Source organism: Myxocyprinus asiaticus, chromosome 18 (assembly GCF_019703515.2).
Source record: "Myxocyprinus asiaticus isolate MX2 ecotype Aquarium Trade chromosome 18, UBuf_Myxa_2, whole genome shotgun sequence".
Lineage (NCBI taxonomy): Eukaryota > Metazoa > Chordata > Actinopteri > Cypriniformes > Catostomidae > Myxocyprinus > Myxocyprinus asiaticus.
In genome coordinates, this window is record NC_059361.1 from 25,048,298 (window position 1) to 25,071,429 (window position 23,132).

At 41.6% G+C, this 23,132-nt stretch overlaps 1 protein-coding gene across 1 annotated transcript; it reads left to right on the forward strand.

Annotated features, from left to right (window-relative positions):
• The first annotated feature begins 6,474 nt into the window (after window positions 1-6,474).
• Window positions 6,475-16,115, forward strand: LOC127455861 (ankyrin repeat, SAM and basic leucine zipper domain-containing protein 1-like). Its single transcript, XM_051723999.1, has 6 exons — window positions 6,475-6,516; window positions 9,059-9,171; window positions 11,075-11,180; window positions 12,231-12,344; window positions 14,257-14,346; window positions 16,086-16,115. The coding sequence occupies exons 1-6, from the start codon at window positions 6,475-6,477 to the stop codon at window positions 16,113-16,115; spliced, it is 495 nt and encodes a 164-aa protein (XP_051579959.1).
• The last annotated feature ends 7,017 nt before the right edge of the window (window positions 16,116-23,132 follow it).

Below are 23,132 nucleotides of genomic sequence, written 5' to 3' on the forward strand. Positions count from 1 at the left end.
CACGAACTTACGAATCATGTTTTTGAGGGTTTTATTAAATCGTTCCACCAGGCCATCCGTTTGAGGGTGGTACACGCTGGTGCGAATTGATTTAATACTCAACAACTCATACAGCTCACATAGTGTCCGTGACATAAACGTTGTGCCCTGATCGGTGAGGATTTCTTTCGGAATCCCCACCTGGGAGATTATTTTGAGGAGTGCCTCCACAACACTGCGTGCTGAGATGTTGCGAAGAGGCACTGCTTCCGGATATCGCGTTGCATAATCCACTAGGACCAATACAAAGCAATGTCTGCGTGCTGACTGTTCTAATGGCCCGACGAGGTCCATTCCAATTCTCTCAAAGGGGACCTCGATCAACGGAAGAGGGTGCAATGGTGCTTTTGGGGTGGCCGGTGGGTTAACCAGCTGGCATTCACGGCATGCCGCACACCACCTGCGGACATCTCCGCCAATGCCCGGCCAATAGAAGTGGGCTATTAGATGGTTCAGTGTTTTCCTTTCTCCTAAGTGACCCGCCATGGGATTATAATGAGCCGCCTGGAATACCATTTCCCGACGGCTCCGTGAAATCAAAAGTTGGGTTGTATCCTCTTTAGTCTGAGCGTCCTGTGTCACTTTATACAACTGCTCATTTATAATTGCAAAATAGGGATATGAAAGAACGATGTCAGGCTGGAGTCGTTGACCATCAATGACTCTCACTTGGTCGAAGGCTTGTTTGAGGGTTTCGTCTCGTGACTGCTCCAAAGGGAAATCCCCCTCAGGGAATTCCCTGAGAAGGGGAGGGTCTGCAGCCTCTCCCCCTCTCTCGTCATTATGACGTGGAGCTTTCGAGGACAGCCCCGGCTCCGCCTCCCCTGCCAGAGCATCGCACATTGCACATCTCCCTAATTTCATACAGGACCCATCCGCACAAATTCCCTTTAATAAAACTCTAAAGTCAGGCCAATCAGTCCCCAAAATCAGCAGATGGGTGAGGCGGGAACTAACCGCGGCCTCCACTCTATGCTTTTTCCCCTGGAATTTAATCGTCAGGGTCACCACTGGAAAATTGTGAATATCCCCGTGCACACATTTCACCCTCACCATTTTAGTTGTGCCCAACGCCTCGGGTTGAACCAAGCATTGATGGATAGTGGTTTGATTACACCCGGTGTCCACCAACGCTTGGTGAGTACCCCCCTTGACACTTACCAGTATCCGGTACACTCCGGCCCGGTCGGGGGCAGCCTGTGGGAGGTAAGATACCTGCACCACCGTCCCCAGCTCCATCAGAGGGCACTGATACCGGAAGTGGTCCAGGTCCTCGCACCTCCAGCAGGCTGGCCCAGGCGCTATGCCCGCACTTGCGTCGGTGGGTGCCCCCCCCTGAGGGGGAGAGCGGCGGGGCATCGGGGTAGGGGAAGGTATCGTCTCCCATGCCCGAGGAACTGGTCTCGGTGGCTGAAGTCCTCCTCGTCTGCATGGGGCAGGAACGGGCCCTGGGGAGAGAGCAGAACAAGAGGAGAGAGGAGAGAGGAATGAGACAGGGAGAAGAGAGAGAGAGTAGGAGGGCTCTTCCGCCCTCGGGATCGCCACCATGTGGTCTTCCACAAGCCGGACGGCTTCCTCCAGCGACGCCGGGCGGTGGCACTGGACCCACTCCGCCGTCCCCTTTGGCAGTCGATGTATTAATTGTTCCAGTACCACCTGGTCGATGAGCCTGTCAACGGCGCGGTCCCTCGCTAGCAGCCATCTCCGGCAGGCTTCGCGGAGCCGTTGGGCGAAGGCAAACGGGCGGTCGGACTTCTCCAGCTTCAGGCTCCGGAAGAGTTGACGATTCTCTTCTGGACTCTGACCAACCCATTGCAAGATGGCTTTCTTCAGGTCACCATAAGCCAGGAGGCTCGTCGCTGACAGTTGTTGAGCCACGAGCTGGGCTTCCCCGGACAACAGCGGAATAAGTCGGGCTGCCCACTGGCCAAGTGGCCAGCCCCAGATCTCGGCGGTGTGCTCGAACAGATCCAGGAATGCCTCGGGGTTGTCCGCCATCCCCATCTTCTGTAACACAGGCGGGGGCAACGGCGTCTGGGTGTCCGGGGTCACGGCTGGGGAAGCCTCCTGGCTGAGGAGGCTCCGGATCGCCTGCCGGTCCTCTGCTTGAGCCCGTAGGAGCTCCATAAACCGGCAATCTTGGTCTTGCCGGAACTCAAGCAGGGCTTGCTGGTGGTTCTGATGTAGGCCAGCGAGGGCTTGGAGGATCTCAGCCAACTGGGAGGACTCTACGGGGCGACTTCTGTCCATCTTCAACCAAAAATTGCTTCCCGGGTTTCGGCACCAGTGTAGTGGACATTCGTTAAGGAGGACATGGGAGGGAGGTTGCTCTACTCACAGGTAAGGTCTTTTTAATGACCACACTGATCTCAGCTTCACAATAATAAATTCTCGACTTCACAATAATAATCTCTTCAACTTCACAATAATAAACTCTCAGCTTCACAATATGATCTCTTCAGTGTCACCATAATAAACAGCTTCACAGTAATAACTCTGGGGACCCAGGCTCTCTCTCGTGACTTCTGGCAGTGTGGCTCTTTTATGCCGCTCTCCCTGTGCTCACTGGAATTAGACACAGGTGTTAGACATAATTTAGCTCACATGTAAGTGCCCTTACTGCTTTCTCTCTCTCCGGAGAGATGCTTGACGATGCCCCCGCTGCCACACAACCACACTGTCTTTTTCCAGAGCAGCCTGTATTTCTCCTGAGGTTACCTGTGGATTTTTCTTTGTATCCCGAACAATTCTTCTGGCAGTTGTGGCTGAAATCTTTCTTGGTCTACCTGACCTTGGCTTGGTATCAAGAGATCCCCAAATTTCCCACTTCTTAATAAGTGATTGAACAGTACTGACTGGCATTTTCAAGGCTTTGGATCTCTTTTTATATCCTTTTCCATCTTTATAAAATTCCATTACCTTGTTACGCAGGTCTTTTGACAATTCTTTTCTGCTCCCCATGGCTCAGTTTCTAGCCTGCTCAGTACATCCATGTGAGAGCTAACAAACTCATTGACTATTTATACACAGACACTAATTGCAATTTAAAAAGCCACAGGTGTGGGAAATTAACCTTTAATTGCCATTTAAACCTGTGTGTGTCACCTTGTGTGTCTGTAACAAGGCCAAACATTCAAGGGAATGTTAACTTTTGATCAGGGCCATTTGGGTGATTTCTGTTATTATTATGATTTAAAAAGGAGCCTGACAACTATGTGATAATAAACGGCTTCATATGATCACTATCCTTAAATAAGTTTTTTTGCATGATCAGTCATATTTTCAAAATCAATGCCAAAATTTCAAAATATCTGCCAGGGTATGCAAACTTATATATATATTAATTATAATTATTTAAATATAACTTTATAATTATTTAATCATTATAAATTGAATTATTTTAATTTGATTAATTAATCAGCATACCATGTAACTAATTAGAATCAATTGAAAGCCCTATTTCAAACTGTTAAGAATGAGAAAACTGACTGCAGAAAACAATGAGATGAGAATCTAGTGCGTACTTGCATTGTTATGAACTGAAGTCTGACGCATGAAATCGAGCTTACATAGTTAGAAGCATTTGCATTTAGTGCATTGTGAAATGTGAAGAGAAGTTTATCAAAGGCTACGTTCAAACTAATCTGTAAAAACAAATTAAAACTGTTTCTCAGTTTCCAAATGTCATCGTTTTCCAAATGGAGGGGCTGGTGTTTTCTAAATGCTCCATTTTTAATTGAGGAAAATGTGTTCTAGTGTAAATAAGAGGTGTGAACATGGCAAAATCAATGCAAAAACGTATTAGTGTGGATGTGGCCTAAAGGTCATTAGGCCCAATGGCCATATAGACCGTATGGATTGCTGAGTATGTTGTTGTTGGAAGTTTAAAAAAAATAAAGAATTATGGTGTGCCTGCCTTGTACATTTCCTCTGACAAGCATCTGCCATTCTAAATGATACACGAGTTAAACTGATATTTGAAATAAATTTTTAATTTACAGTTGCAATTGAAATTATTCAACCCCCCCCCCCCTCCCCCTCCCCCCCCCGGACAGTAAGGATTTACAAAGGTAAGCTTTTCTGATGACCCAGAATTTTTAAACTTTACATCTATATCAGTTGACTGACACATTCAAAGTCATAGTGTGACTATATAACCTAATATTTCTAAATAGCATGATCTTTTAAAAATACAGCCATGTCATAATTATTAAACCGCTATTGCATGTAGCTGTTTCTTTAATATGTAAGGCTACACAAATAATTGTTTTAAAACAAAATTAAATCATCAGTGTGCAATGGCACTTATTTAAGTTTTAAAATTTAAGTTTAGCGTTGTAAGCAAAAATGTATTTCTATGCAACAAAAAAAAATGCAATTAAAAATAAGCTGTCTCAAAAGCTAATAGAGGAGATTATTTCATTACACAAGAAAGGTCATGGCTAAAAGTACATTTCCAAGGCACTTCAATTTCCAATAGACAAAGTTGGCAGCACCATTCATACATTTTTTAAATATGGTACAACAGCAACCTTCTTGGGGTGTGGAGGAAAGCAAAACTTCACCAAGGGAAATGTTGATTTGAATATTCAAGAAGTAATTAGGATAGACCTGTGGAGTCCTGGAAGAAGGTTTTATAGACGTATGACACTAAACTGAAAATGAGTTTTAGACCCATTGGTCAGCAGTACATCTGGTGTAAGATGACAAGGTGATGACAAGAAAGACACCATCCCCACAGTCAAGCATGGAGGTGGGTCAGTCCTGTTATGGGGGTGTTTTGCAGCTGCAGGAAACGGCTATCCTGACTGTGTGACTGACACCATGGATTCTTTCAGGTATCAGGCCATTTTGGTATGAAAAATGTGATGCCTTCAGTGTGTAAATTGAAGCTCGGTGATCACTGGACTTTCCAGCAAGACAGTAACACCAAGGATACATCCAAGTTGTCCAAAATCTGGTTCAGGGATAGGTCGTGGAAGGTCCTTAAATGGCCCTTTCAGTCCATCATTAAAATCCCATTGCAAACCTTTGTTGGGCTTTCAAGGAAGCAGTGGCAGCACAGAAACCAAAGAATGTCAATGAGCTGGAAGCTTTTGCTCATGAGAAATGTGTAAAAATTCTAATAGAGGGGTGTCCGAAGCCTGAGAACACTTACCTGAAACATTTATTTGCTGTTATTAAGGATAAAGGATGCTCCACAAATGATTGACTTTGGGGGTTGAATATTTTTGGCGTGACATTTGTGGAGATAATTAGTTATTTTTAACATTTGGGTAAACGGAGCTCTTTGTGCTCAAAATCACTCAAATGTGTATTAAAAACTTACTTTGACTGTTTACTGAGGTTTTAGTTGATGTGTTTTAATTCACATCACCAGAATGTATTGCTGGTCGGGGTGTTGAATAATTTTGATTGCAACTGTATATGAGTAGCTTTGAATAGCTGCTACTTACTACTCCAGTTATGCAACTACTCTTTAAAATTATGACCTTGTCCATAGGATGAACCCTGTTTACATCATTTAGGATCTAGTCATATTGATTCAGTAAACTTCCTTATTGCTCCCCTGGTTTAGGAGAAGGACAGCCTGGGAAAAAGGTGTTTAAGACAGCACACATCTGTCACAGATTCAGTCACTGAGGGGGAAATGCATAGATAGCCAAGAGATAATGTCAAGATGAGGAATGATGGTGCCCTCGCTCGCCTGCACCTGATGCAGATTTCAGTTTGCCACCCTCACCCATCCTCTGTGAAATGCCACCCAACCTGATTATTAGCGTCAAAATATTCCCATAGACTCACACCACACAAAATGTGTAATGTTTGACACCTTGATCTTAAGATAAAACTGTAGATTTATGACAGTGACCCAAGCACAGTCAACTAGAAAATTCCTCTTTTGTGCTTTTTGCAGGTAATGGATTGTACTAGAGCAAGATGTCAATATATTTTTATTTTTGTTTAGTTTGGCACAGTAATGAAGTGCTGAACTAAAAATATATTTACCTTAAGTAATAATGGAAATGTGGAAGGTGACGTTGAAACAAAACATATTTTTCTCTGCCTTTTATTATAACTCTCTTTCAAGGGTTTAATTTGTTGCTATTACAGCTTAGTATCATTTTCATATTCCTCAAAAAGAGACTTCAGGTGAATATACCAGTACACTCACTATCAGTAGACGAACTTTAAGAACAGTTTTTTACTATATCAAAAATAATAATGGCAGGCATCTCTAGTTTTAGTTTTTCACTATTATAGTCCTGCTTAGTCTAACAGTTCAATACTTCTACAGTTCCATCAATTGCAAGTATAAGTATACAGTAAATGTCTTCATTAAACCTTAACATGACATTCTGAGAGAACAGGAACCCCCAGTATGTGTCATTTGTACCAGCAGCAGTCTGTTTTTTGCCGTTGCTTAGGAACAGTATGACATGTCTGAGGGTGGCTGACAGAGACGGCTATTCGCAGGTGATTAATTTGCTTGTGGCACATGAAGCGGAACTGAACTTTCATAATGATCATGGACATTCAGTAAGATGAGCAAGGCTGTGATAATCATAAAAGTCATGATAGTATAGATCTAAACAGATGCGAAAAAAAAGAATTTCACTGTATATATGCAAATGTATAATGTGTGACAAATATAAAGGCTGCTTCTTCTCTATAGTAAATCATGCTGTTTTATGTCCACATCAATTATTGTCACCTGCATTTGATCATAATCATTGTCTATTTTAACAGACACTTTGTATCTCAGTAAGATAAGTTCTGAAGAGAAGATTAACATTATTGAACTTATGTGATATTATTGCTTTGTTCTCCCTGGGAATCTACATTAACATTGTTATGTTGGAGCAGGCTTTCATTATAAAAGTGTAATATGGTCAAGAATTGGCCGTGCTGAAGCTGCTTCAAATAGGAGCTGATAAGTTTATCAAAACCAAGACAGGGAAGACAGCAGCTGACATGGACGAAATATTCAAGCAACCTGAGGTAGTTCACCTCTGTCCCTGAGCCATAGCCAAACTCTGATCTCTTATGTTAGAAATCTCAAAATCTCCAGTCATCCTGAATTCAAGATTAGCTCGACATCTTATTTATAGCATCAAGTGCTGTAGAAAATTTTAAAAATAGTACATCTGTGTATTCCTGAACTTGCTATAGTTGATTTGATGAAAGATTAGATCTGTTTTGTTACATTTCAGCCTCATATAATTTCAGTGTTTCTCCAGAGAAACACATTTAATGCACTTCTCTTTATTCTTGTGAATGAAATCACATTAAAACCATATTCCTTTAGATCTACAAGATTATTTTTTATTGTTTTTTGTTGAGGATTTTCTCCCCTTTTCTCCCCAATTTGGCATGCCCAATTCCCAATGTGCTCTAGGTCCTCACTGTGGCACAATGACTTGCCTCAATCAGGGTGGCAGAAGACAAATCTCAGTTGTCTTTGCATCTGAGACAGTCAATCCATGCATCTTATCACATGGCTTGTTGAGCGTGTTACTGCGGAGACCTAGTGTGTGTGGTGACTTCACGCTATTCTCCACAGCATCCATACACAACTCACCACATGCCCCACTGAGAGCGAGAACCACATTATAGCAACCACGAGGAGGTTAACCCAACGTGACTCTACCCACCCTAGCAACCGGGCCAATTCGTTGCTTAGGAAGCCTGACTGGAGTCACTCAGCATGCCCTGGATTCGAACTTGTGACTCCAGGTGTGATAGTCAGTGTCTTTACCTGCTGAGCTGCCCAGGCCCCTGATCTCCAGGATTCTTGAATGTCCAGAGCACTCTGCTGTAAGTAGCAATCCACCATCCAAAGCTGAGGCACTGCTTAAATTTCTCAGTCAAACCCTGATCCTCCCTGTGCCTACAAAGAGAGGTGAGCCTCTGTGTGACTGTGGCTTGAGTGGTGGTGCCCTCCAGTGGTGACTGACCTTTAAAAGGAAAGATTGCTTTTATGATCTGGAAAGGACAAAGCCTTTCTTCTATAAATGTAAAATAGAGTAAATAGCATAGCCAAACAAAATGTAAATAAAGCTGGGCTTTGATATTGAAATGAAGGTTCGTGGTTATAATTTATACCTACAGTTCCTCTAAGCCAAGTGATACTGAAATGTTTTTTGCTTGGTCTCAATGTGGATAATCTCTATGACATCATAACGATGAGACAGTTGCTTTATTTTACTGTTACACTTTTTTTTTTAAATGGCCTTTACAGTAATGCACATACAGTGATTGTCTACGAGGCAGCACTACAGAGACTTTAAAGCAGAAACCTTATATGACTTTTACATTAGTTATTCTGTAAAATGTTTATTATTTAATCTCTAAAATGTATAAATTATTCTTTGAGGTGGAATTACTTTTCTAGATGGATGACTTTCAGGTTATACGTTATAGATGTAATTCCTGTGTGTGAGTTTACTTAATGTAAACCATACTTTGTGGATAACTATGTCACATTGTGTGGATATTGAGATGGTTACTGGGTCATTACATTAGTTGAAAGATTGGATAAAACTTTGGACAGACTATCATACCAGTCTTATTCTCATGCTAACACAATGTTTAAGGGTTACCCTCGTGTGACCCCGCTTGCACATGCGTGGACGTTATATTTTGGCTTTGCTATACACAATGCATAATTTAATTTAATTTAAACCTAATCTCAGTTCAGAAGACTGTGCTTTCAGTAAAGGGTTAAACTTTTGAAGCACTGAGTCATGTGACAAAACAACATGGCGCCGACCACAGCAGTGTTTCTCCCAAAGACAAACTCTTCTGTGGTCGGCACCATGTTGTCGACCCCAGCCTGAAGTATACTTTCCCTGCAGTTAGTGTAATGAAAATAGCAAATGGACAAGTTATCAAATAATGTTGCTTTATACACTGTTAATATACTTTGTTGATCTCCTAGGAGAAATTTTCATATGTATTCTTCCATAACAAACAAAATGTTGCTTTAAACTGCTAAATAATTTATCTTTCTTTTTAGATTGGAATAACTGATCCTGAAGGTCAAAAGAAGATCCTCTGCACCACTGAGCAGATGCACCTTGATAAAGTAGATCTGGACACCATGACGCCTCTTAATAATATAGACAGCGGGTAAGGCTCATCTAGCCTCAAGTTAACCTGAACGCTTTGGTTTTATTGTGTGTTTATTATCTAATCCAGTCCATATTAATTTATCCATCATCGGCTCTGATGATGGATAAATCCTATGAACAGTTTTCCGTCCTGGTAACACTCTGCAATCCAGCTATTCAGAGTGAGACTCTTTTAACAGGATGACAGTGTCTTGACAAGGCTTCCATGTAAGCCTGTCTTAATGGTTTAAGCCCTAGTAATGATTTGTAAGGTGAGAAATAAACTAGTGCCATTTTTGCATGCGCCGTGAGCTGAGTGATGACGGTAAGCAGTCAGCATGATGGCCATGTTTAACTTTAAAGTCCACACTTAATGAATCTAATCAATCTGTAATTTCTTTATTCAGTGCCGAAGAGGTACAGAGAGGGCAGACGGACACATAGTAAATTGTATTATTAAATCCTCTTCTGAGAGGTGCTACATAAACACACATTAAAAGAATACAGAGTTACAGTTACTCATTGCCGGTTGATTTCCTGCCTAATGGGCATGCATGTAAATATAAGCACTTGTGTTTTCACTGAGTTCATAATTTACCTATGTGGAGATGACGTTTCCTGGATATAACTTGTTGTATAGCTTTAATTCTGATTACTGTTATTATTTTTAGGTAAATAAAAGTGGTAAGGTGGTTTACTCGGAACACAAATAAATTAAACACGAAAATTAATTATTTTCATTGGTTAGATTTTTAAAATGGCCTCTAATTGTTAGCCGCAGCCTACGTTCCCTGATATAAAATGATTGATCTGCTCATGGTGCCTGTTGGGACGGAGGCATTAACTCAGCACTTAGTCGTCCCACAAGAGCCTATCACTCATTCAGTCATAGAAAAACTAACAAAGCAACGCTTCAAGCCCGTCTCTGCGACCTGAAGGAGATAGTAAGTCCGCAGTGTCTGACAGTGTTTACCACAAGCTCTGACAGAGTGTTACGAGAAGAAAACGGCTGCTTTGGGAAATGCTCTGTTAAGATAACGCTATCAACATTGCTAGGTATGTGTGAGCCATTACAGGGGTTTGAAATTGTAAGTGATTGCAAAAGTGTACCAAGAACAAATTAAGGATCCCATTGGTCATTTAAAGGAATATTTCAGGTTCAAAACAAGTTAAGCTCGATCAACAGTAATTATGGCATAATGCTGTTTACCAAAACAAATGCAAAAATCGAGGTTACAGTGAGGCACTTATAATGGAAGTGAATGGTGCCAGCTTTTAGAGGGTTTGAAAGCAGACATGTAAAGCTTTTAATTTTATATAAGCACTTAAATTAATTCTTCTGTTCTCTTTTTTGAGCTGTAAAGTTGTTTAAATTGCCAGGATTACAGGGTTTGCAGCTTTAAATTGTAATGGCAATGAATTTGTAACATTAGAACATTACACAATAAAAAGTAAGTGATTTCATCACACTAAAATCATGTTAACATGCATATTGTTTATGTCTTGTAGCTATTCTTTTGAAACAGTGAGTATTTTAATGTTTACGGATTGGCCCCTTTCACTTACATTGTAAGTGCCTCACTGGAACCCAGATTTTTGCTTTTAAAGAAAAGGAGGGACAAGTCGAAATTACATTTTGTGGTAATCAACAGTCACAAATGCTGTTGATTGAGCTTAACTTGTATTGAACTCAGAATATTCCTTCAAGAAATAATTGCTTCACTTTTAATGCTTGATCATGGTTTCAGGATAAAGAGATGTTTGAATATTTCTTAAATGAAACATTTGCTGGTATTCTCATGATGAAGGTTATGTATTTAGCTGCTTTATAGGATCGTTATCATTTAATTTGGTAAGTCTGTTTCCATTTTTTTTTTTTTTTTTTTTTTTTTACTATCCTGAAAATGTAATCTCTTCCTCAGGAGTGAAGATTTTCTTAACTTTTTGATCAGCTTGAAACAACAGTGCTGTTACTTGACGGAAACCGTTCAGGACATCATCAGCAGGTTCCCACGTAGCCCCTCCAAGGTACATTGTGTACTTTCTCACCTGTTTCCTTTGTAAGACATGACAGGTTAGATTTTTCAATAAATTAGTCATCTAGGTCTGCCAATCGATTAAACTTTTTATTAGAATTAATACATGAGATGCTGATTAATTAATTCAACTAATTGCAATTATTCACATACTGTATATCAACATTTGCTGAGCAAGGCCCCCAAATAAAGATAATTCAATATATAATAATCAAAATATTAAATATATAATTTAAAGGCATTATTGTGGTAGACGAGTAAAGCATTGATTATTAGACAATACAAAAATTGTCTTTAGTCAATATATAATTTTTGTTTTATTTCTATATCATTGAACTTAAGTCTATCGCTAACTGATTTTGGATAGTCTCACTGTAGTTGCATTGCGTTTTACTGGTTTTCAGCGCCTCTAGCATATACACTGCATTTTTAGGATGCTGTGTCAATTTAAATGCAGTTTGAAACTTTGAAAACACATCTCGAGACCACTGGACAGAGAAATGTGCTCTTTCCACCTGTCTTTGAACTCAATTGCAAAATGGATTGCTGTGAACTGTAGGCCAATGAAAGGCTTATGTTTAATAATATGGAAATAAACAATATATTGGATTTTAAAGGCACTTTTTGTATTGTCTTATCAATGCTTCACTCACCTGCCACAATAATGTAATGCATTTTAATAATCTGAATATTATTTATATATATTGTTATATGACGGGCTGTCTTAGCAAATATTTATATATGTGATTAATTCAATTAATTAATCGGCACACCATGTAATTAATTAGACTAAAAAATTTCATCGATTCACAGCCTTAGTTATAACTAATGACCTTTGCCTCTAAAAACACATTCATTAAAGTAATACCTGAATATTATGTTGTTGTTTTTTTTTTATGTATTAACATATAGAATCCAAGAATGAGTACAGGGCTAGTCTTACCTCAAATCTTTGACAGAGATTGCAGGATTAGTAGACGGATAGAGCTGTTGTATCTCACATTTTTAATGTCGAATTATTCTTAACAACTTTGTTTGACAGGTTGTTCTGACATGTGATCCCAAGAAAGAGGTTCAAGCCATTTGCACAGAGCTTGTAACTCAGACAGGAGACCCACAGAAAGAGTTGGTCTGCCTTAAGACCCTGCTCGTCAAGGTCAGTCACGTCCACATTCCTTTATGTCCTCATTTTTCATCATCTCTGCCTCTTCTATTTACAATAGTTTTGTCTAGTAAAAATACTCAGAGTGCTCAGACCAACAGGGGCAGCCATTGCATCTCTCTCAGAAGTCTGAATAGTCTCTTGAATTGGAGGAAGGCATGAGGTGCAGGCAGGGATGAAGGGTAATTGGGATGCCCCCAGTGTCAAGATGGAATCTGACAACCAATGAAGGCCATGTGGACAGGCTGGCTGCATGCTGAGAACAAATACATTGTGATATAGTTTATCTTATCAGCTAACACTTACCAGGGAATTTCTACAACTCTCGTCAATCTCCACTGTGGATTTTGTATAGTGAGACATGCTTGTAGCTTGTTGTAGCTCTTGGGAAGGCTCTAGGTATTCAGCGTTTGATTGTGTTTCACAGTTACACTGAAAACCCTAATAAGTTGATTCTACTTAAATGATACAGTAAATGCATTCCCTCAACTGAACTGAATAATGGTGTATCCAAAACTTGTGTAATTAAGTTCACTTAAGATGGTGTTTATATTGAATGAATTTAACTGTTCAAGTTAGGATAACTAGATGTAAGTAGACATACAGTAATTTAGATTTGTTATATAAATGTTGTTTCAACTTAATAATTTTAATTGAATGGACTCATTTAGTTCATGCAAAAACACAGATTAAATAACGAAGATTAAAATTGATATTAGGTCAATTCAAAGATGGCAAAGGAGGAAGCTGGGACAGGCTTGACAAACACGTAGACATTTAACACTTTTCAGTGTGTAACAAAACAAAAATACACACTGTTTTTCAGCCAGCTACGTATGAACATAAAGAGACACACAGACAGGCTTCGTGCATTTCTCTCTCGTCTGCCACTGTCTCCTCTCCTTAAATACTCCTGCCGCCCCTCAGTGGAACGCAAGACCGTTGTGGCACACAGGTGGAACTCATTCACCACTTATCTTCCCAGCCTCGCTCTGCCCAGACGCTGCTCGGCCCCGTCCTGCTTGCCACAGTCAATTATTAAATACACATATTTTTCCAAAAACAAAACAAACAAAAAAACTTTAGTTGCACATGCATAAGGAGAACAGAGGAAGGGTTAACAGGGTCCAACTTGACCAAAGGAGAAACAGATCACCCTAATGGTGACATCACATGCAACAAAACAACATGATACCACAAAAGAGCTAAAACCTCAATGAATTCTTAATAGCAACTATTTACATGCCCCCATATGTTCCCTTTGACCAAGGAAACATAATTAAATAATTCAAGTGCAAATCATTGTGGGTATTCCCCATAGCCTCAATTCTGTACTCAATAGTTTGAGTGAATAACACTTAAAATCTTAAGTCTATGTATGTTTATAAGAAAAATAAGTTCAAGGAACTTAGATATTTGAGTTATGACATACTTGACATTTCAAGTAATTAAGAAAACTTGATTTTTCCAGAAATGACAACATTAGAGGTTACAATGTAGTATGTGGCTCATGCTATCAGCTAAAACACATTCCAGTAATCCAGAATGGATTCTAATATTGGGAGATACTGGGTTTTGGGAGGATATTTTCACTGGAATCTTGGCAGAATGGGTAAAATAAGGTTTTGCTTAACAAAACGATATGAATAGAAAAACCTTATTAAAGTGAATTAACTGCCTTTTTTCACCCCTTAATTTCTCTTTAGACAAATCACACAGAATACACTTTTTTTTCTCAGTTGTATTTATTTTCAGTGCAATTTGTATTTTAAGTTACCTCAGGATTTTATTAAGGATTATATGTTCTGCCTTTATGTTAGAAGTATGTTGTGAGAACCCTGTTTGGGGTGCAGCAGTAGATTGTTATACAAGTATGTCTGCTAAATGTTCTTTTGGTTTTTTGCAGACAATGCACTTCAGCGTAATAATAAACTGTGAGACAGCTCAACAGCAGGAAGGAAGTAGACACAGGGAAGCGGGGTTTCTTCTGGCACAGGTAAGATTTTTAATCGTCCACTTCAAGGTTTTTCAAGTTCACAAACTCGTCAGATTCACAGCAGGTAGTCAAACAAACACATCAGCTTCACAGGAACGTAATAACCTCAACACATCAGCTTCACACACATAACAGATTAAACCGCTTCAGCTTCTGGTACACCATGGCCTTTCTTGTGCCAGACTCTCACGCTCTGCTGCTGGTGGCGTGGCTGGTTATATGCCGCTCTCCCCATGCTCACTGGAATTAGAGACACATGTTAAACATAATCTAGCTCAGGTGCAAGCGCCCTTACTGCTTTCTCTCTCTCCGGATGGATGCTTGACCACGTCCCCACTGCCACATATCCCCACCACCCGACTCAGGCCGGGGAGGCATCCGGCCTACCTACCACTCCCCCCCATTTCTGTAGAGGAAATCAGCGACAGCCATCTGTGCTCCCGGTCTGTGGACCACCTTGAACTTAAACGGCTGAAGAGCGAGATACCAACGGGTGATCCGTGCGTTGGTATCTTTCATGCGGTGGAGCCATTGGAGTGGGGCGTGATCCAAGCAGAGGGTGAAGGTCCGCCCCAACAGGTAGTATCGGAGAGTGAGGGCGAGACGCTCCTTGAAGGCGAGACACTCCTTTTCCAAGGTGCTGTACTTAGTCTCCCTCAGCGAGAGCTTGTGGCTAATGTACAGCACCGGGCACTCCTCCCCCTCCACCACCTGCAAGAGTACGGCCCCCAGGCCTCTGTCTGTAGCGTCCATCTGTAACACAAAAGGGAGAGAGAAATTGGGTGAATGTAAAAGCGCCCCCCCCCGCAAAGTGCAGCTTTAACCTGCATGAATGCCTGTTGACACTGCTCTGACCACTGGACCAGGTCTGCAGTTCCCTTTTTAGTGAGATCAGTCAGTGGGCTGGTGATATCTGAATAATTAGGCACGAACCTTCTATAATAGCCAGCCAGCCCCAGGAACTGTCTCACCCCCTTTTTGGTCTTGGGCCTCGGGCAGGTCGCAATCGCCGCAGTCTTTTCAATTTGGGGACGCACCTGCCCGTGGCCCAAGTGGAACCCCAGATACCGTAGCTCCACCTGCCCAATCGCGCACTTCTTTGGGTTTGCTGTGAGTCCCGCTCATCGTAGCAATCTCAGAACCACCCTCAGATGCTGCATGTGCCGCTGCCAATCATTGCTGTAAATGATGATGTCATCTAAATAGGCAGCAGCGTAAGCCGAACGCGGTCTGAGGATTCGGTCCATGAGACACTGAAACGTGGCCGGGGCTCCAAACAAACCAAACGGAAGCATCACAAATTGGTGTAATCCAAACAGCGTGGAGAAGGCTGTTTTTTCATGGGAAATTGGTGTCAAGGGGATCTGCCAATAACCCTTTGTCAAATCCAGTGTCGAATAAAATCGAGCAGTGCCCAACCAATCGAGCAACTCATCAACTCAAGGCATGCGTCAAATTTAGACACCGCGTTGACTTTTTTTGTAATCCACACAGAACAGTACAGACCCATCGCTCTTAGGAACTAGAATAACCGTGTTGGACCAATCACTGTGGGATTCCTCTATTACCCCCATATCGAGCATTGCATCCAATTCTTCCTTTACAATTTTCTTTTTGTGCTCGGGCAAACGGTAGGGATGGCTCCGTACCACCACCCCCGGTTCGGTCTCGATGTGGTGCAGGATGAGGTTCATATGACCCGGCAGAGGGGAAAACATATCTGCAAACTCCTGTTGCAGCTTGGCAACCTCTGCGAGCTGACACGATGAGAGGTGGTCTCCGCAAATGACCGGGGTAAAATGATTTTGTTTTGTATTCACCTCTGGCCCGAGCTCCGCCCTCTCTGGAACTACCATAGCCAACATCACAGGGACCGCCTCCCTCCACAATTTCAGGAGATTGAGGTGATATATTTGACATGTGCCCCCTCTATCGGTTCACTTTATCTCATAATCGAGATCCCCTTCTCGTCGTGTGACCTCAAAGGGTCCTTAGAGCTCGATGTGGGGAGTAATACGAGTACCTTATCTCCCGGTGCAAATTCCCACAGCCGGGTTCCCCTGTCGTACAGTCGGCTCTGTCGTTCTTGAGCTTGGAGCAAATTCTCCTTTGTTAATTGCCCCAAAGTGTGGCGTTTTGCTCTAAGATCAAGAACGTATTGAATTTCATTTTTACTTGTTGAAGGTCCCTCCTCCCAAGCTTTGCATATGACATTAAGCACGCCGCGCGGGCACCGCCCATACAGCGGCTTGAATGGTGAAAACCCCATAGAGGTTTGCGGGACCTCTCGTACTGCAAATAACAGGATCGAGCCATTTGTCCCAATCTCTAGCATCCTCGTGCACGAACTTACGAATCATATTTTTAAGGGTTTTATTAAATCGCTCCACCAGGCCATCTGTTTGTGAATGGTAAATGCTGGTGCGGATTGATTTAATGCCCAATAATTCGTAAAGCTCACGTAGTGTCTGTGACATAAAGGTTGTGCCCTGATCGGTGAGGATTTATTTCGGAATCCCCACCTGGGAGATTATTTTGAAGAGTGCCTCCGCAACACTGCATGCTGAGATGTTGGGTAGATCGTGGTGCATAGTCCACTAGGACCAGTACAAAGCGTTGTCTGCATGCTGACCGCTCTAATGGCCCGACAAGGTCCAATCCAATTTTCTCGAAGGGGACCTCGATCAGCAGAAGGGGGCTCAATGATGCTTTTGGTGTGGCTGGTGGATTCACCAGCTGACATTCCCGGCATGCCGCACACCAACTGCAGACATCGCCGCCAATGCCCGGCCAATAGAAACGGGCTATTATGTGGTTCAGTGTTTAACTTTCCCCTAGATGACCCGCCATGGGATTATAATGAGCCGCCTGGAACACCATTTCCTGACGGCTCCGCGGTATTAAGAGCTGGGTTGTATCTTCCTTTGTTTGAGCATCCTGCGTCACTCTATACAACCGCTCGTTTATAATTGCGAAATACGGATATGAAAGGGTGACATTCGGCTGGAGTTGTTGACCATCGATCACTCTCACTTGGTCAAAGGCGTGCTTGAGGGTTTCATCTTGCGACTGCTCCAAAGGGAAATCCCCTTCGGGAAATCCCCTGAGGATGGGAGGGGCTGTAGCCTCTCCCCCCACACGTCATTCTGACATGGAGCAGACGAAGACAGCCCCGACTCCGCCTCCCCTGCCAGCACATCACACATTTCACATCTCACCGCTTTTGTGCAGGACCCATCCGCACATATTCCCTTTAATAGATTTCTAAATTCAGGCCAATTAGTCCCCAGAATCAGCGGATGTGTGAGGTGGGAACTAACCGCGGCCTCCACTCTGTTTTGTTCCCCGGAATTTAATCATAAGAGTCAACACAGGGTAGTTGTGAATATCCCCATGCACACACTTCACCCTTACCGTTTTAGCTGTGCCCAAAGCCTGGTGTTGAACCAAGAGTTGGTGGATCGTGGTTTGATTACAACCCGTGTCCACCAATTCTTGGTGAGTACCCCCCTTGACACTTACCGGTACACTCCGGCCCGATCGGGGGCAGCCTGCGGAATGTCGGGGATCCGGACACCATTCCCAGCTCCATCACAGGGCACTGATCCTGGAAGTGTCCCAGATCCCCGCAACTCCAGCAGACTGGCCCAGGCGCCATGCCTGCACCCGCGTCAGCGGACACTTCCACCTGAGGGGGAGAGCGGTGGGGCACTGTCGAGGCTGAGGGTGATGCAAAACCCCGCGTACGGGGAACGGGCTTCGGTGGTGGGACTCCTCGCCTCCGTGGGGCAGGAACGGGCTCTGGGGAGAGAGCGGAGTGAGAGTGAAGAGGGGAGGGGGAAGAGAGTGGGGAAAACACAGGGGGAGGGGAGAGAGAGTGGGAGGGCTCTTACGCCCTCGGGTACGCCGCCATATGGTCCTCTGCCAGTCGGACAGCTTCCTCCAGTGACGCCGGGCGGTGGCACTGGACCCACTCCGCCATTCCTCTTGGCAGCCGATGGATTAGCTGCTCCAGCACTACCTTGTCGACAACTCCCTTGATGTCGCGATCCCCTGCCAGCAGCCATTTCCGGCAGGCGTCTCGGAGCTGCTGGATGAAGGCAAGTGGGCGGCCGCTCTTCTCCAGCTTCATGGTGCGGAAGAGCTGGCGGTACTGCTCTGGACTGCAGCCAACCCGCTGCAAGATGGACTTTTTGAGGTCTTCATAGGCCAGGAGGTTAGCTGCCAGCAGTTGTTGGGCAGCAAGCTGGGCTTCCCCAGACAGCAACGGGAGGAGCCTGGCCACCCACTGATCATGCGGCCAGCTCCAGATCTCAGCGATGTGCTCGAATAAATCGAGGAAGGCTTCCGGGTCATCATCCACCCCCATCTTCAAGAGCATGGGTGGGGGCAGGGGGCTGTGGCTGTCCAGGGATGTGGCCGGGGTTCTCTCCTGGCTGAGGAGGCTCCGAATCGCATGCCGGTCCTCTGTCTGAGCTCTGAGGATCTCAAAGAACCGACAATCCTGATCTTGACGTAGCTTAAGCAGAGACTGTTGGTGTGACTGGTGTAGGCCGGCGAGGGACTTGAGGATCTCGGCCAACTGTGAGGACTCCATGGGACGTACTTCAGGATTCCGGGTTTCGGCACCAGTGTGAGACAACTCAACAGCAGGAAGGAAGTAGACACAGGGAAGCGGGGTTTCTTCTGGCACAGTTAAGATTTTTAATTGGCCACTTCAAGGTTTTTCAAGTTCACAAACTCGTCAGATTCACAGCAGGTAGTTAAACAAACACATCAGCTTCACAGGAACGTAATAACCTCAACACATCTGCTTCACACACATAACAGATTAAACCACTTCAGCTTCCGGTACACTGTGGCCTTTCTTGTGCCAGACACTCTCACTCTGCTGCTGGTGGCTTGGCTGGTTATATGCCACTCTCCCCATGCTCACTGGAATTAGAGACACATGTTAAACATAATCTAGCTCAGGTGCAAGCGCCCTTACCACTTTCTCTCTCTCCGGACGGATGCTTGGCCACGCCCCACTGCCACATAAATGTTTTCCCAACCCACAATGTTGTCCTTCATATTGCTGGTGACCAATCTTAATCTCCATTGTCAACGTCTATAACATCAGCACCTGCCAGTCAGAGTTGCACAGCTGTCATTTTGTGTCATGAAAATCCAGATGTAGCTGATTTTGCTAGGTGGCCTAAATAGAAAAGTGGATATCTGTCGCTGTCTGTGGTGCTGAAATGTAATTTCTAGGTGAATGGTTAGCCTAACAGGGGTGAAGCACCCCCCTCATGGTTGATTTCTTGATGATTAGAGGAAAATTTAATATTTAATTAGCTGATTGCTTAATCAGTCATGTGTAATGTGTAATCTTCCATTGCTGAACTGAAAACAAAAGTGAGGGGGAGTGATGGGACAATGAAATTTACTGAAAACAGTAATCTGTTTTATGTATGGACATTTTGTAATAACATTTTTAAAGAGAAGTTCTATTGTTACAAAAGGTTACCTTTATTATAACAGGTGCTGCAACTCCATCTTAATTTCTGAGTGCAAGTTACAAATGTGCAGGGATGATTCTAGGATTTCAGTCTTAGGGGGGCTCTGCCTCTTAACAGAGAATGAAATGAGTTGGTACAGAGGCAAATTTTTGCATGAAGTGTGAGAGGTTAACGGTTCTAAACTGATTGTTTTTGAACCCACTGTTTTCGAACTGACTTTTTTTTTTTTTTACAAACCTAGTTAAATTATAACTGAACATCAGTACATGTACATCAGTGGCACATAATCACCAGTTTTTAACGGGGCTGACGGTTGAGTTAATCAAGAATTGCTTATGCATAAGATCTGTCTGTCTCTGAAAAACATATTTTTAATTTCATGGTTTGTACAAAGCATGACACCTAATTAAATGATGAGGTCATCTCTCACCTGGGCTGGGGCATGAGGCTCTACAACTGCTTGTGGGTAAAGAAGGTCAAACAGTTTCTGAAAGCTTGAATCTGAACTTTGAAGTTGAGCAACTAAAGTCTGCTGAAAGACCTGTCATGGACTGATTTTGGATAGCTTCCCAGAAATGTTCTGGTCTTCTGGACAATTTTCCAGGGTCATATAATGTTAGTTAAGAGGACAGAAAAAAAGGAGACCCATTGACAAAAGTCTTAAAGGGGAGGTGTTGAAGAGTGTCAGTTCTAATATCATGAATATGTTTTTGTTATTATTATTATTATTCAGTATGATTTGCAAAGTCCAGCTAATTATCTAACACAGCCACTAAGTTCTAATGAAACAGAAAGAAAACCTCTGCTGAACACTCAAACAGCTTTTGACATTGCAAAAAAGGTTTGCAAAAGGTTGCAGATCCAGATCTCAGTAAGAAATCACAGGTGCATAGCACTTGGTAACAAACACCTTCTGAGTACTGAGTGTTTGTTAAATGAACAACAATTGATTTAGCAAAGTGGATCAGAGAGGACAAACCTTTCATTGCAGGCCTTAAAGGAGTTAATATGTGTACATTTGCACAAAACTACACTCACTGAGCACTTTATTAGGAACACCTGTACACCTTAATCAGCCAATCATGTGGCAGCAGTGCAGAGCATAAAAGCATGCAGATACAGGTCAAGAGCTTCACTTAATATTCACATCAGCCATCAGAATTGGGGGAAAATATGATCTCAGTGATTTCGACCGTGGTATGATTGTTGGTGCCAGACGGGCTGGTTTGAGTGTTTCTGTTACTGCTGATCTCCTGGGATTTTCATTTTACAACAGCAGAAGACCAGGTCAGGCACTTTATTAGAACCAAATTGTTCCTAAAATAGTGCTCAGCGAATGTAGGTACGGGTGTCTGCGGTCGAGTTGGAGTTATATATTTGATTATTTGACAATGAATGGCAGCCTATACTGCTGATAAAATAAGTCTTACACAATGGCTATAAAAGACATAAATGATTAAGGAAGACGAATAGGTCCTACATTTTATTTTAGAAGGCTCAATATGTTTAGCCTACACAAGTAAAAAAATTAAATAAAAATAAAAATAAGATAAATCTAAACAGATAAAATTACGTTATTGCATTTAAACAAGGAAATAAAACAAAAGCTTACGTTTCACAAGAAAAAAACAAACTAACATCGCAATTCATGAGAATTTTACAGGTTTGGAGTTTGCAAGCAATAAAGTTAAAAAAGAAGGTCACATTCCAACATCCGAAAATCTCAAAAAAAAAAAAAAAAAAAAAAGGTTAGAATGTCTTTCTCCAAACGATCTAGCCTACATGAGAAGGCCTTTTATCGCACAAAATATCAATCAATGCAGTCAGACTCTTTTAACTACATTAGACAATCTCTCTCAACCAATTATTATTTTTTAGGAACAATCCTATTTAAAACAAAAAAAAAAACAATAACAAAAAAACTGATAAGATTCAGAAGAGTTTTCCTTATTGACTTGAAAAGCATAAAATTAGGCCAATTTAAATTCCATCGTATTACAGATGACAAGACTTCTCCACGCTCTCGCGACCGCGGCTTTTCCACGGAGATCACGAGAAGAATCCATTTTTTCCAATAATCTTGTTCCCAGCGGTAGAAAGGACCTCACAATTCAAGGAAGAGGGACATATTAAATCTTTCACAAAAACTGGTGATCAAAGATCGAGGAAATTCCTTGCGACAATTGAACAGTTCGTAAAAAGTTCAAAAGAATGTGATAATCCAATTTCAATGCACACATCATCACGGGCAGATTTTTTTTAAAGGGATAAAGAATAGTATTTGTGCTTTAAATCAATAAAGCCTTATTCTATGAGAAAGCACAGCTTTTGTATTTTGCTCTATCTGTTTTCATTACACTCACCGCAGATGTTCTGTTCCTATTTTACGTTTTCTTTTATTTATTTTTTCGTCTTCCTTTTCTAACAAGATATAACAATCTGGGAGCCGTAATTTCAAATGCGAATGTTCTTTGTTAATACCTCTAATGCCATGCATGCCACTGTTTGTCGTGTATATTTAAGAGGACAACATGGGCTTTTTTGGGCTACAAATGTTTGAGAAAGTCAATAGAACAATATGATGATAGTAGGCTAATATATGTTGTAATTATTATTATAAATAATAATAATAATATTATAGTGGGCTAATATATGTTGTAATTATTATTATTAATAATAATAATAATAATATAGTGGGCTAATATATGTTGTAATTATTATTATAAATAATAATAATAATATTATAGTAGGCTAATATATGTTGTAATTATTATTATTAATAATAATAATAATAATATAGTGGGCTAATATATGTTGTAATTATTATTATTAATATTAGAACAAATAATAATAATTTATCATATTTAATTTATATTAATTAAATATATTATAAATAAATATAAAAATATACCTTATATTACAATTTATATTATTTGCATTATATAAAAATAATAATTATCATTATTATATACAATAAAAATTATCCTAAATATGTTATAAAATATATTATAAATATATTATAAAATAATAATAATAATGTTGTTTTCGAATAATATAGGTCTTCAAAAATAATTAAATAATATTAAATTAAATATTTGCTTCATGTGTCAATCACTAGACCTATAGGCTAATATACATATATGGTAAATATATATATATATATATATGTATATGTATGCCAAAAGTGCTGGGTCTCAGGAGGATATGGATAGTCATTTCACGTTGGACCACATTCTATACTTTCGCTGCTCTGGAAATAAGCCAAACCTGTGGCTGGTGTCAAGC